Here is a 13,955-nt window from a genome sequence, read left to right as displayed (position 1 = left end):
ACTTTCGATAATTTTGCAACAGTGCGAAAAAATGTAACAAAATGACTCAGTGGCACCCCCTTAAAATTTTCAAAAAGGCCTCTACATTTAGGTTTTCTCAATGTAGAGTGATGAAATTTGGGGAGTCGATACCTTGTGCATAAGTTTCTTGCACCCATGTTGCAAACCCAACAGGAAATCGGGTATTTTTTTATTTTTCTTCTTCCTTCTTCATGGCAAATAAAAATGGCCAAGTTGAAGGCCTGAACTCACTAAATTATGCACATACATACGGAAAGCTAGATGATATTTGGGGAGTCGATACGTTGTGCGAGGGCCCGTTCAATCCTGCTTGCAGGGCTAGTTGGTATTTGCTTTTCAAAAAGTACATTTAATTGTTCTGTCTTTCCCCATTAACATATACATTACAACTTTCTTATTGTTTTGTTGAGAAATGATGAATGTGAAGAGAAGTGATTAATGGTATTTTTATTCGTTGAATCAATGATAAAAGCTAACTAATACGTGTTTCGATGTCAGGAGCAGAGTCACAGAAGTAATTAAATTAATATGTACAGTATATTCTACTGTACAACCAATTAAGGGTGGCATTTTTCATACTTTGTCCCCGTCAATGTAGGGTTTGCACGTTGCATATTCTCCTTAAACCTGTTGGGAATGTTTGTTCTTCGCTTGTCATTCAGGCTGGAGGGAAGCACTACCATCCAACCTGTGCCCGCTGTGCACGCTGTAACATGATGTTCAAAGAGGGAGAGGAAATGTATCTGACAGGTAAAACGTGATGCACAAGAACACACACCTCTCAGGCTTGTATAAACATGCAGATTAATATGGAAAATCTCAGGTGTCAATCTCATCTCTGTCATTCACTTTTGATCAGGGTGTGAGGTGTGGCACCCATTATGCAAGCAGGCCGCAAGAGCAGAGAGGAGACTCAGGGTGATATTGATATTACAGATAATACTGTTGTTTTTGGGTTAAAACTATGACTCTAGTTTCTAAACACTATGTACTTTTCTTTATTTGATGATACTTCACAGCACAGACGCCTGTCAGAGACCTCCATCTCTCCTCCAGGCTCCTCCATTGGCTCTCCCAATAGAGTTATATGTGTAGGTAGCCATTAATCTCTGTATCTTTTAATCTGTCTTGCTTCCACCGGCACCAGGCTAACCCTTAAATTAGAACACAGCGAACGCTAAAGCAGTATCTGTAAATTGATTGTCAGGTACCAACCTGAGGGCTGCTCACTCCCTTGGCCTGTTCACTTTCTGCTCTAATCCATGTCGCAAATTGCAATCCCTTGTTGTAATATTGAACAAATATCACAACAAGCGTCAGCATGTGAAGCACACTGTATTGTATCTCTGCTTAGCAGGTGTGAACGTGGTTAGAATTTCTTATATTCTTTATATTATGCAGTGTGAAATGGAATATATTTTGAATATCACGCAAACATTGACTTTTTTAAATCATAAGGAAATGAATAAATAGCCTAACATAAATGAACAAATATAAATCCAAAGTGCACATCGACAGCTAAGATGTTCTGAGCCTTCCCATCAGAGCAAATAAAACTAAATATGGTAAAGAAGCCTCCTTAACTCTTTGCCTGCTCTTAAAGATTTGATCCATTTTCTGTTGCATTGCCCTTTTTTTTTTTTTTTTTTTTCTTCAGAAAACATACACATTTGAACCAATCAGAGCTAACTATCTCTGGTGATCACATGTTAGCATGTCAGCCAATTGAACGGATAAATGAGTCAAGGCGTTTTGCTTTGCTTCGTGCATTAGCACATTGACGTGACTCGTCATAGTAAGACTCAGATAACTGCAGCAGTTGGGGAAACTTCCATGCCATCTGTGGAATAAAATAAATAATAAATATCGGTGGAAACGGAAACTGCGTTCCGGCCCTGAATCATATACCGGAACTGCGTTCCTGACCGTTCTGACCCACTTTCACTCCTATTGCTTAGGTACCTCATAGGTACCTGCCTCTTCCTTATATAATGTTGCTAAGATTAATGTATTATTCACTGAAAGATGAAGAAAGACGAAGAAAAACAATTCTTGATTATTATTAATATTGTATTTGAATCACAACCCCAATGCTTATTCCATTGGTCCATTTGTAAAAAGCCATTGAGTGTTTTTTTTTTCTACAATACTGCAAGCAAACACAAGTAAACATCGAGGAAATTGCAAATTCCTTGGCAGATGTAGGACTATGAATCAATAGAAGTTAATTAGCACATAATTAAGCTTAAGTCAATCATAATTTGTGAGATGAATTGATTCTCTCACAAATGTGGACCTGCAAATCCAGATGTACACTAATCAACCACAAGATTATGACCACTTTTTATTATAATGAAGTCCTATATAGGAGTTATATCAAATATTTGACACAACTTTCATTATGATGCTGTAGTTTGACAAGATATCTGCGCAAACTATTGGACACATTTTATCTTTATATTGTAGTCATACTGTCATGATTAATCATGCTTCATACTGTACTATATATTTAGCTATAAATATACACTGGTAAATGAACAGTGATGGCTAATATTCTGTCTCCCAGAATTCCATTTATATATTGCATGTGTCATGACACCCTGCATGGCAGACTGCTGAGTGTTGCTGTGTGCTGTCAGTATGAGCAGTGTGGTCTCTGCATGCAAGTGGGAGTCACTGCTCTCTGCTTGGCCATGCTTGCCTCTCATCTCTTAATCAATGACCTTTGTGGTTAAGGTGATGGATGAGGGACGAGTGCAGTGTAAGCACACTTGCCTTCCATGTTGTTTCCCCCCCCCCTTGCTCTCTAGCTGTCTTCCCTCCTGAAGGTCAACAAATTATACTGCTGTCAGACCCTTCAGCCTCCAAGTATACTTTTGCTATGATTCACACACATGTGCTCACGCACACCCACCCGCATGAGCACACACCTATATTATCATACAGGTTCTTGCATAGGCCTTTTGCGCGTTTGCTTGTAGTTGTCCTTTGCTGCATGTTCTGTTCGCCTTAACTAGTGGAGTTTCCATACTGTTTCTGGGTGTTGTTCATGTGGTTGCTGTTGTGTCTGTGCTGGTGGTTGTATGTGTGTCTGTGTCCTCTCTCCAGGCCAGATGGGCGAATGAGTTCCTAGATTATAAGGACCTAGCTGCCCTCCCAAAGATCAAGGCCATATATGAAGTCCAGCAGCCGGACCTCATATGTTCCTCTTACCAGCCCTACCAGAGATACACCTCTGATGACAGGCTAGACATGACTTACAGCTATGGGGAGGTACAACAGCTACACACTCCAGGCCAAATGTGGCACTGGTCTGTAATTTAGGGTGAACATTCAAGATTTTTAGACAGGCAACCTAGTAAAAATGCTAGTGAGCTGCTTATATCTTTGCATATAGCATTTTTATTAGGGTCATTTAAAATATGAACTTGAATGAAACAATTGCAAATTAAAAATTGGGCACACTAACATGTATGTAGCTACCATGTTTATCCAGTGTCTCCAAGATGAATTTATACTATTTTAAAATCACTACAAAATTTCACTTATGTATAAAACTATTCTTGGCTGCTTTGTTCTGATTAGCTGATTCATGAAAGCCTGCCAAAGGGTGCAGCTGTAATTACATTGCACTGAATTGTAATGTATATTATTTTGATGCATTGATCTATTTGTGTATATTAAATAACTTGTCTGCCTTTGTTTCTGCAGTCACTTGGGACACTTTCTCCCTATTCTCAGGTAGGCATTCCGGTCACAGTGTTACAGGAAGAGCACTTAATATCACTTGAAACCACTGCTGAGTTTTAATTTTATTCTCCTATTCTATTTCCACCTCTCATATGTTAAGGACTACGGCTGCATGGACATAAAGCAGAGACGATGCTCCAGTCCAGGTTACATTGACTCCCCAACCTACAGTCGCCAAGGCATGTCACCCATCATGCCTCGCTCTCCACAGCACTTCGGTTACCCTGGTGAGCAGTGGAATATGGACCGTGAGAATTAGAGCAGTGCAATATTATCGATCAATAGCGGTTAACTATGTTCACCTTGTTTTTCGTGGATAATGTGAAGCAAGGTACATGGCAGAGCGTATTTACATTGATAAAAAAATTATATAAATATATTTATCTCTTTTTTTTGGTGTTCAGTGTATGCAAATTTAACATTGGAACGAGATACATGTAAGACATGTTTTTTCCCTTTTTTGAACATTTTTAAACATGTTACTGTCCGACCTAATTTTTTTTTTTTTTCACAAATATAACGTAGCAAAATGCTTGTCTTTATTAAATACTTCATTGAGTGAATCCACTCACGCTGCTGAGACTAGCTGCCGTCACTACCACAATGAGCCACTGCACACTACTGCTAATGTGTAACAAGCTAAACAATGATTTGACAGATCAAAACTTTGAAGATAGCGCTACCCAGCTTTCTGGCAAAGTCATAGCAACATAACTGTCACTTAACGTTAACTTTTAAAAAGCAAACTGCTGCTGCCTGCTGAGCAAGAAATGCAGCAGGAGGGAGAGTGATAGTTTGTACATTGTCAGATCGGGACATCGCTATAAAAACTGTATTTTATTATTATTCTTATTATTTTTTAATTAATTTAAAAAAAAAATCCGCGAAGAACTGAGGGCTCAAAGTATGAAGTGTGAGGGATCACTGTATTGCGATATGAAGTCACACAATACACATAATACAACACAACGCTGAAAAAAGCCACAATAAATCAAACAAAAACTGAATGTTCAATAACTCCTTTAATTATTCATTCATTCATTCATTTTCCATGCCGCTATTTTCCTCACGAGGGTCGCGGAATTATGCAAGGCATTTTGAACTTTAAATTTTTAAAATAAAAATTTGAACTCTAGTGCAACTTGACTGTCGTATTTGAGCGTGTAGTTATTGCAACATTTGAAAACTTTTTCAATAACCATTTTGTGTGAGACCCTCATTGTCCACATGGCTTTGCTATAATTGGCTGCAGGATCTGAGAGTGGCAGAAGTTCACCTTACTACAGCCAAGAGGGGCGGTCCAATACACCGACCCTCATCCAGCCCCCAAAACATTTTCATGTACCAGGTAAGACTCCTTAGCACTTTATCTTTTAATCTATTAATCAATAAAAACTAACATTAGGTTCCGTACCAGTGAAGTGATGTGAACAATGTGTAACAAGGTCTTGTTCTCGAACAAAACATAATCCCTTTTGGCCTGTTCTTCCTCTCATACTGCATACTTGACCTCATTTTTATCTTCTTTCACAACCTCTCTCCTTCTTCTCTTCCCATTGTTCCAAAAGCAACTCACATCCTCTAGCCTTTCCTCTTTTATGCCAGTGCGTGTCAATTTTCCATCTCCTCTTTCTCTCCTCAGCCACAGGGGAGCCCAACATCTACAGGAAGCCTCCCATCTATAAGAGAACGGGTACAGTGCAGTTAGCCCCGCCTTAGCCTGCCTGTCCTCCTGTCAGTGTAGTTATGCTGTGCTTTGACAAGGTTTTCACTGAGTTATTGATGTCATGTACAAATGGAGTACAGTGGGGCAAATAAGTGTTTAGTCAACAACCAATTGTGCAAGTTCTCCTACTTGAAAAGATTAGAGAGGCCTGTAATTGTCAACATGGGTAAACCTCAACCATGGGAGACAGAATGTGGGAAAAAAAACCAGCAAATAACATTGTTTGGTTTTTTAAATAATTTATTTCCAAATTAAAGTGGAAAATAAGTATTTGGTCACTTAAAAACAAGCAAGATTTCTGGCTGTCAAAGAGGTCTAACTTCTTCTAACGAGGTCTAACGAGGCTCTACTCGTTACCTGTAATAATGGCACCTGTTTTAACTCATTATCGGTATAAAGGACACCTGTCCACTGTCAGTCACACTCCAAACTCCACTATGGCCAAGACCAAAGAGCTGTCGAAAGACACCAGAGACAAAATCGTAGACCTGCACCAGGCTGGGAAGACTGAATCTGCAATGGGTAAAACACATAGTGTAAAGAAATCAACTGTAGGAGCAATTATAAGAAAATGGAAGACATACAAGACCACTGATAATCTCCCTCGATCTTGGGCTCCCACCCCGTGGCGTCAAAATGATAACAAGAACGGTGAGCAAAAATCCCAGAACCACACGGGGGGACCTAGTGAATGACCTACAGAGAGCTGGGACCACAGTAACAATGGCTACTATCAGTAATACAATGCGCCGCCAGGGACTCAAATCCTGCACTGCCAGACGTGTCCCCCTGCTGAAACCAGTACACGTCCAGGCCTGTCTGCAGTTCGCTAGAGAGCATTTGGATGATGCAGAAGAGGACTGGGAGAATGTGTTATGGTCAGATGAAACCAAAATAAAACTTATTGGTAGAAACACAGGTTCTCTTGTTTGGAGGAGAAATACTGAATTGCATCCGAAGAACACCATACCCACTGTGATGCATGGGGGTGGAAACATCATGCTTTGGGGCTGTTTTTCTGCAAAGGGACAAGGACGACTGATCTGTGTAAAGGAAAGAATGAATGGGGCCATGTATCGAGAGATTTTGAGTGAAAATCTCCTTCCATCAGCAAGGGCATTGAAGATGAGACGTGGCTGGGTCTTTCAGCATGACAATGATCACAAACACACAGCCAGGGCAACAAAGGAGTGTCTTCGTAAGAAGTATTTTAAGGTCCTTGAGTGGCCTAGCCAGTCTCCAGATCTCAACCCCACAGAAAATCTGTGGAGGGAGTTGAAAGTCCGTGTTGCCCAACGACAGCCCCAAAACATCACTGCTCTAGAGGAGACCTGCAAGGAGGAATGGGCCAAAATACCAGCAACAGTGTGTGAAAAGCTTGTAAAGAGTTACAGAAAACGTTTGGCCTCCGTTATTTCCAACCAGGGCCGGCCCAGGCCATTTGGGGGCCCTAAACAAAATAATGCAAAGGAACCCATATTTTTGGCCCACCATTTCATCACAGTATACTGTGAAACCCATACATGCAATCCAACCCAAACGTCCATATTTTGTATATTAATCAGATTTTGTTGCACTGCATACTTCAAACTTCTCACCCCAAATGATTTTCAGTACTTACAGTAGATAGCGCCAAACCTTTTTCTAAAAGAGGAAAGAAAGAAGTTAGGGAAGAACTTTTATTTTTTTAAGCTTGTAATCAAGTATCAAAACTCACAAAAGTCAAATGAAGCAAACTGTAGTAAACAGAATATAAATGGTAAATGGTGTTATACTTATATAGCGCTTTTCCACCTTTCAAGGCGCTCAAAGCGCTTTACACTATCTCGCCATCTACCTACTGGTGACGCAGCACCAGGAGCAACGTGGGGTTCAGTATCTTGCTCAAGGACACTTAGACGAGTTCATCAGGGCGGAGAATCGAATTAAACAATTGCCAGATTGGGGGCCCCCTAGTGGTCAGGGGCCCTAAGCAGCTGCATAGTCTGCTTATAGGCTGGGCCGGCCCTGTTTCCAACAAAGGGTATATAACAATGTATTGAGATGAACTTTTGGTATTGACCAAAATACTTATTTTCCACCATGATTTCCAAATAAATTCTTTAAAAATCAAACAATGTGATTTTCTGATTTTTTTCCACATTCTGTGTCTCATGGTTGACGTTTACCTATGTTGACAATTACAGGCCTCTATATTTTCAAATGGTAAATGGACGTGGGAGAACTTGCACGATTAGTAATTGACTAAATACTTATTTCCCCCACTCTATGTGTTTCAATTCCAATCATTGTAATTTCAAATAGAGCAATCAAAACCAAATCCTCTCTAGTATATAATCAATAGAATTTTACTTGTTTCATTTATTAGTGGTTAGATCATTTTTGCCACAGGCAAAGGATAAAATAAACTTAGCTCAGCCATCACTTTGTTTTCGTGTTCAGGCTGGACACATTTCACATTTAAAACATGCAAACAAAAACCTACTCTGAAAAAACCCTAACTGAAAAGTATGTAATCTTTGGAGAGATTATTATGATCCTAAAAAGAATGTTGTTTACTATTGGGTGGAAATCTATGGTTCAGCTTTTTAACACAAGATGGTATGTTTGCTCTTTTTAAACCTAAACATGTTTTGTATTATAAAAACTCCTTATCAAAAGTGTATTAAACCAGTAAGTATTGCATAGTTTTTTGTTTTTTTAAAAATAGCAAATAGTCTTGATTTTAGTTCGTTTTTGTCGTGCATGATGGCTTTTGTGGTTACTTAGTCAATTGTCCACCTGTGTACAAACACGTGTCTTTGTAAATGATGCAGATTACATCACAGGTTGTAATCCTTCCTTGCACAAACCAGCATTTTCAATCCATTGAGTATTCTACACTAGTGAACCTAACCTTAAAGACATTTGGAAAAGGGATGTGAAACTAAACCCTAAAAATTGCTTGGCTATGGATTACAGGCCTGTTATGTACTATTTAACAAACATGCTTATTATATTTCGTCATGATGCAGTCATCTTTTTGAGAGCTAGACCCACATCTAGCCTACAAAAATACCTTTTATCATCATTTTCTAAAGTGTCACATCTCCCACAGGAGTTCCCCCAGTAACATTTTCTTTTCTTTTCACCTCCTTTTTTCTTGCATCCAATCACATTTTTTCACCATCCCTCCACATCCTGCTCCATTTAACCTGGTGACCTTACTACTGTAAGTAACTCCCCCGTACTTGCTGTTTCACTCAGTCAGTTCATGGATTATAGTCATGTCTGTCTCTCTTCTTGTTTTGGGAGCACCATGTCAGCACTGTACAGCCTACCCAACCTTGCTGTGAACATACTTGTGTACTTGTGTATGTGGTGTCAGGCAAGTGGAAAGTTTGTCCCGAAGACAATGTCTGTCGATGGTGTCATTCATTGTGTGGGTTGGAATTCAATGCATCGTGGATCATGGCTAACAGAGCGAAGGACGATCCATCTGACATTACGCTGCATGTCAACCCCATCGACTTCCATTGACTGTGCTTTTGTGCAGAGTGGCATTAATGTGATTGCCTCATATTTATGAAATGGCTCCCTGCCGCAGGCTGGGCCATTATGAAGCTGGGATTGAAAGAGCTTATTTTCTTGGTGTTGGCTCAGATACAGATCCTCAAAAAAAAAGATGTAGAAGAGTGACAAAGAGATAAGAGAAACTTGATGATGTTCTTTCCTTCAATGTTATTTAAAGGGTACCATGGATAGAAAGACATGTAATTCTTGAAAGATAAATATTAGTATGAGGTATATTAATTAATTAATTAAGATATTAATTTGATATTAAAACAAGGGAGGTCCCGATCCAGGTTTTTGCACCTCCGATCCGATACCGATATTGTTTTGCACTTCCGATCCGATACTGGCCAATACCGATACCGACCTATCTGAGCATGTGTTAAAGTTTAGTTATTTAGCCTCCTTACTTAGTTGTCAGACTCATGTTGAAAAAGGTTTTAGCACTCTTGATAACAACTAGCCAGCTGAATTAGGTGAGGTTGAATAACACACAACGGTTGGTAACAAGAAACTGACCTGTTTATTCAGTGACAAACACAAACCATATAGATAACAAACAGAAATGGCATAGTCAGTCAGTAAAACGTGCAAATAATATTGTAAACTGTCTTAAAAAAGCAAAACACACCAACAAGCTCAGTCGAAAATCCCACGAATCCCCCAAGCTATTAGATGCTTTTAATGTTTCGTGCATTAGTTACAAAAATTGTATAAAAAGGCTCTCAGGTTTAAATAAACGACTATTTCAGTATCAAGTTAACATTTTAAAACAGTAAATAAAATACTCAAGTTCCCATTCTGTATCAGCAGCTTTAAGCTACATTCAATTCATTTAATTTTACGAATCAGCTGTTAAAGTTGTTAAAATTGCTCCCGTTATTCCATAATTTCCCTTCTGTCTACTTTCGACATGTGAAAGTTTTAAAACTGTTTTGAAGATAGATTCAATTCCAGATTTTGCCGATTTAGGAGTATTTTAAATAAAAAGTTAACTAGGTTCGCTTGGAAGGTTCACAACAGCCTACTAGGGAAGTCTCCTGCTTTAAGATGGCTGCTGTTTACTAACGCATCTAGTTTTCCATACTTCAATGTTGCCAATGCCGTCAAGTCTGTCATTTTGCATCTAGTTCTATATACATATGATATCTATTATCTACAGTAAAACGATGTTGACGTAGTTTGTAGCGGCTGTCAGCAGCAGTCAGGTATTGTTGTGTTTTTTATCCAGCGGCATGAGTTGAGTTAAAGCCGTTGGCATTACCCGGATGACAAGCATGATGTTTACTCTCGGGACGCAATGCTGTCCGTTTCTCATTGCGTCCCGAAGACTGCGCTGTGTATTAGTTCCGCTTTACTTGACATATTTCAATAATCGGAATTTGGATGTTTGTGAATCGTTCTCGAATCTTCCACGGCCGAATCGCTGAAGGATGTAATGACGGCTGGGCATGTTGTACCGTGGTTCTAAGTGTTGGATGGTGCGTCTTTACTCACGAGAGATAATGGCTTGTCATCCAGAATGAATTCTTCGGCAATGACTCTTGTTATTCCCTGGGCTTTGGGACTGTCGAGTGCCAGTTTGTCACGCATAGCAAAGGTTTCTGCCAGTGTTAGTTGCGTAGGACCTTTCTTTTTGTCTTCGGTTTTCTTAACATACTCCTCATATTGTTTGTGGTGGTATTTCGCTAAATGCTGGATTAAGTTGGTTGTATTAAAACTTCTTACAGCTTTACCACTACGCTACTTTATTGTGGCATATTTTGCACTCTGCCTCTTCGTCTATGTCTTTGTCGTCCTTTAAGGTGAAATGATCCCACACAGCTGACATTTTTACTGATAAAGTCTCTCGGTAAATTGGGAGACGGTAATGTAAATGTAGTGTGGTGAAGGTGTGCCATAAAATGCGGACCGAATTTTAGGGAAACTGAAGCAAAAACTGGAGTGGATTATGTAAACCGGTGCGCTGGAAAACCCAGGCCGGACTTAAAAAAAAAAAAAACTGGATCGGAAGTCTGGATCGGAATTTTTCCGTGTTGGCCGATCCGATACCGATGCGCATTTTTTTGCCCATATCGGCATCCGATCCGATCCAAATATCGGATTGGGACATCTCTAATTGAAACCCCTCTTAAAGTTTTTGTTTTACTAGTAGGTCACCATTGTTGTTGACGACGCAATGTACTCTGGGTGTGTGGTGACGTCACTCGGCAACGCTGTCGTGCTTCCACAGTGTCACTCTTTAGCAACATAAACATGCCGTCGGTTCTGCCCTTCCAATTTGAACCCGAGTTGAAAATGATGAGCAGGACAGCACTGTCGATATTTCACAAAAGGGAGCAGCAAAGCAATTAAATGAAGGTCTCTAGCAGGATTAGAACCCGTGTTAGCGCGTAGACCACAGGTTTCCACGTGATGTCAGTCATGATTTTCCTTATAAAGCAATCGCAACCCAAATGCGTTTTCTATCTCTGTGCGGTAAAACCTAAAAGTGTTATGGTCCGCGAATGTGGAAGCAATCAGACAACAATAACATAGAGATTGTATAAAAGGGTTTACTGAGCACAAAAAAAAAAAAAACACGTGGTCGCGAAAGGGGAGACACAAAAAGGGTGGATCAATGATTTAAAAAAAAAACGAAAAAAAAAAGAAAAACCACGGTGAGAGGCAGACGAACGGAAAAACCAAGGCCAAAGATGCAAATCACAACAGGGGGTCAAGAATACAAACTGTCAAACGGCAGCAAGTCAATATATCGGCAAGCCGCCTAGGGTCAGTTTAAAAACACTGCTGATGAGCTCGAATTGGATGCAGGTATGACGTTGGGAGGTCATCCCACAGCTCTGTAACAAAACAATCTGACCAGCAGCAGAACGTGACAAAATCATGCCAGTCGTCATACTAGCTACGCTTGCTAGCACAGCTATTCTCCCAGTCGAGGCCAACCGCGTCATCACCCCTAGCATGCATTGCGAGCGTACAACATAGCACCCTCCGTAGGTCAAAACATGTACTAGATATTATACATTTTTAAATCAATGGCAATGATATATGTGTTTCTAATAAAATATTTTGGCAAAAGAGAACAATTGTGGCTTAATAGATCCTTGTTACGTGCCAAAGATGGCTCGCGAAAGGCGTAACATAAAACAAGCCACACAACTGTACAAGTGGACACAAATTTATTTACACAATAATCAAACTCGCAATGAATATGTACAAAATGCCGAGGAAGCGAGACTTCAGGGTAAGCCCAGGCCAAAACAACAAACAAAAGGAGCTACACTTAAACCCCACCCGCTAACTAAACCCTGGTCATGTAAAAGGAACAAAGAAAAGACAGCGTCTAACCTAACTGCCTACTCTATACAGAACAGGAGAAAACGGGTTGAACAGAAATGGCGACTTACCCTTACTTGCTTCAGTGCTCTTATTTACAGTGGTGAACAAAAACGATCCAATAACGAATAAACACAAAAGACCTCACCGAAAAAGCGGGAGTGTATCAAACTGGCGATCAAAATGCAAACGAGCGTGAATGGCGAGCAGACAGCTAGCGAGGAGGAACGCGACAGAATGCTGCCAAATTGCGACATCATAGAACGTTGACAGCGGCAGGTTTATGAAGCTTGGCGCCTCTTTCCGTGGCCAATCAGCGGTGGTGACGTCGTCGGTCCGTCCTGCGTCGATCAGCTGTCGTCACAGTGGGAGGGGAAGCAGCCAGCTGGTGGAGGCGACGATCAGCTGACTGGAAGAAGCTCTGAAAATTAACTATTAAACGGCCAGGGGCCGTCACAATCCTACAAGTCTTTAAGTCCAAGGTTCCCTTTAAGGGGTGTGAATCAAACTATGTTCTAAACTGTACATTTTCCAAAACAGGTCTAAGCGCCAAATTTCAATAGGCAGCTACCTAAATTATACAGTATTTGGAGGTAGCCATATCAAAGCTATTGATAGTTTTGTTTTGGCAAGAACATTTAAACCTTTGACATGTCATTAAGCAGGTTGGTTTGAACTCTATACTGTATGCGATACAAACACTGATATACCAAAGTCTTAATGGTCTCATTTTTAAAGGGTTGCACACAACTTTTGGTGATGAGGTTTTCCCTCTCTAGGTTGGCGCCTCCATCTAAACTAGGACACAGCTAAATATATTTTGCTTGTTACACTGCTGTCCTCTGTGTTAAGCAACTTACTGTATCTACAGGTCCTGGCAATTCCCTCCCATGGCAGGAGTGCATGAAAAGAAAAATAATCCTGTATAAAGCATTTATCTCCAATATTGAACCCATTTTTTTGCAAGTCAGAAAATATGCCTCTCAGATATTGTGAAGCTGAAAGTGAATTTTCCGGTATCAATCAAGGGACAATTTATTTGGTATAAATCCTGTTAGTCGCAGAAAAAATAGAATCACTGTGAAAGATCTCTTTTTAGTGTTTTCATGACAGCACTGCCATCAGCCCCGTTTCTTGGCAGGTGTTTGAATATTTAAATCAGCAAAAGCTCAGATGTAAGCCATTTCCAGATGAGTAATATGAGTTTGGCATTCTAACTAATTTAGACCAGCAGCTATTTAAACATTTGACAAACCAGAGGGCCTGGTTTGATTGATGTGTTGCATAATTCAATTTTTATATCTAGGTTCCAATTCTCTCCTTAATGCCTCCCTTTTTTTTGTAGACAATCATTTGAATGCAGCAACCAAAAGTAGGACCAGTGAGGATATCCTAAGATCCTCCAGATTGTCCACCTACTCACCTGAGCCATACACCCAGTCAGAGTGTGACTACTACCCATACAGCAGCTCTCCACGAAGTATGGAAGATTTGCTTCACTTCATATGGTTTATTGCCTCCACTGGACCAAAGTCATCAGAGTATACTTTAGTTCACTTTCACTTAT

The 13,955-nt window shown here is 40.1% G+C and overlaps 1 protein-coding gene across 3 annotated transcripts in view; it reads left to right on the top strand.

Annotated features, from left to right (window-relative positions):
• ablim3 (actin binding LIM protein family, member 3) overlaps positions 1-13,955 on the top strand; it is a 109,288-nt gene that overhangs the window by 84,863 nt on the left and 10,470 nt on the right. Inside the window, exons 7-15 of one of the 3 annotated variants that reach the window (XM_057850059.1) lie at positions 684-771; positions 881-939; positions 1,041-1,112; positions 3,130-3,294; positions 3,733-3,762; positions 3,872-3,998; positions 5,024-5,119; positions 5,414-5,464; positions 13,752-13,868. In XM_057850059.1, coding sequence (XP_057706042.1) covers positions 684-771; positions 881-939; positions 1,041-1,112; positions 3,130-3,294; positions 3,733-3,762; positions 3,872-3,998; positions 5,024-5,119; positions 5,414-5,464; positions 13,752-13,868 — 805 coding nt within the window. Of the gene's footprint in view, positions 1-683; positions 772-880; positions 940-1,040; positions 1,113-3,129; positions 3,295-3,732; positions 3,763-3,871; positions 3,999-5,023; positions 5,120-5,413; positions 5,465-13,733; positions 13,869-13,955 lie in introns of all 3 variants that reach the window. The other 2 variants (XM_057850060.1, XM_057850061.1) reach the window with 2 other exon arrangements.

This window comes from Corythoichthys intestinalis, chromosome 11 (genome assembly GCF_030265065.1).
Source record: "Corythoichthys intestinalis isolate RoL2023-P3 chromosome 11, ASM3026506v1, whole genome shotgun sequence".
Taxonomy (NCBI): domain Eukaryota; kingdom Metazoa; phylum Chordata; class Actinopteri; order Syngnathiformes; family Syngnathidae; genus Corythoichthys; species Corythoichthys intestinalis.
This window is presented reverse-complemented; position numbering and strand designations above follow the sequence as displayed.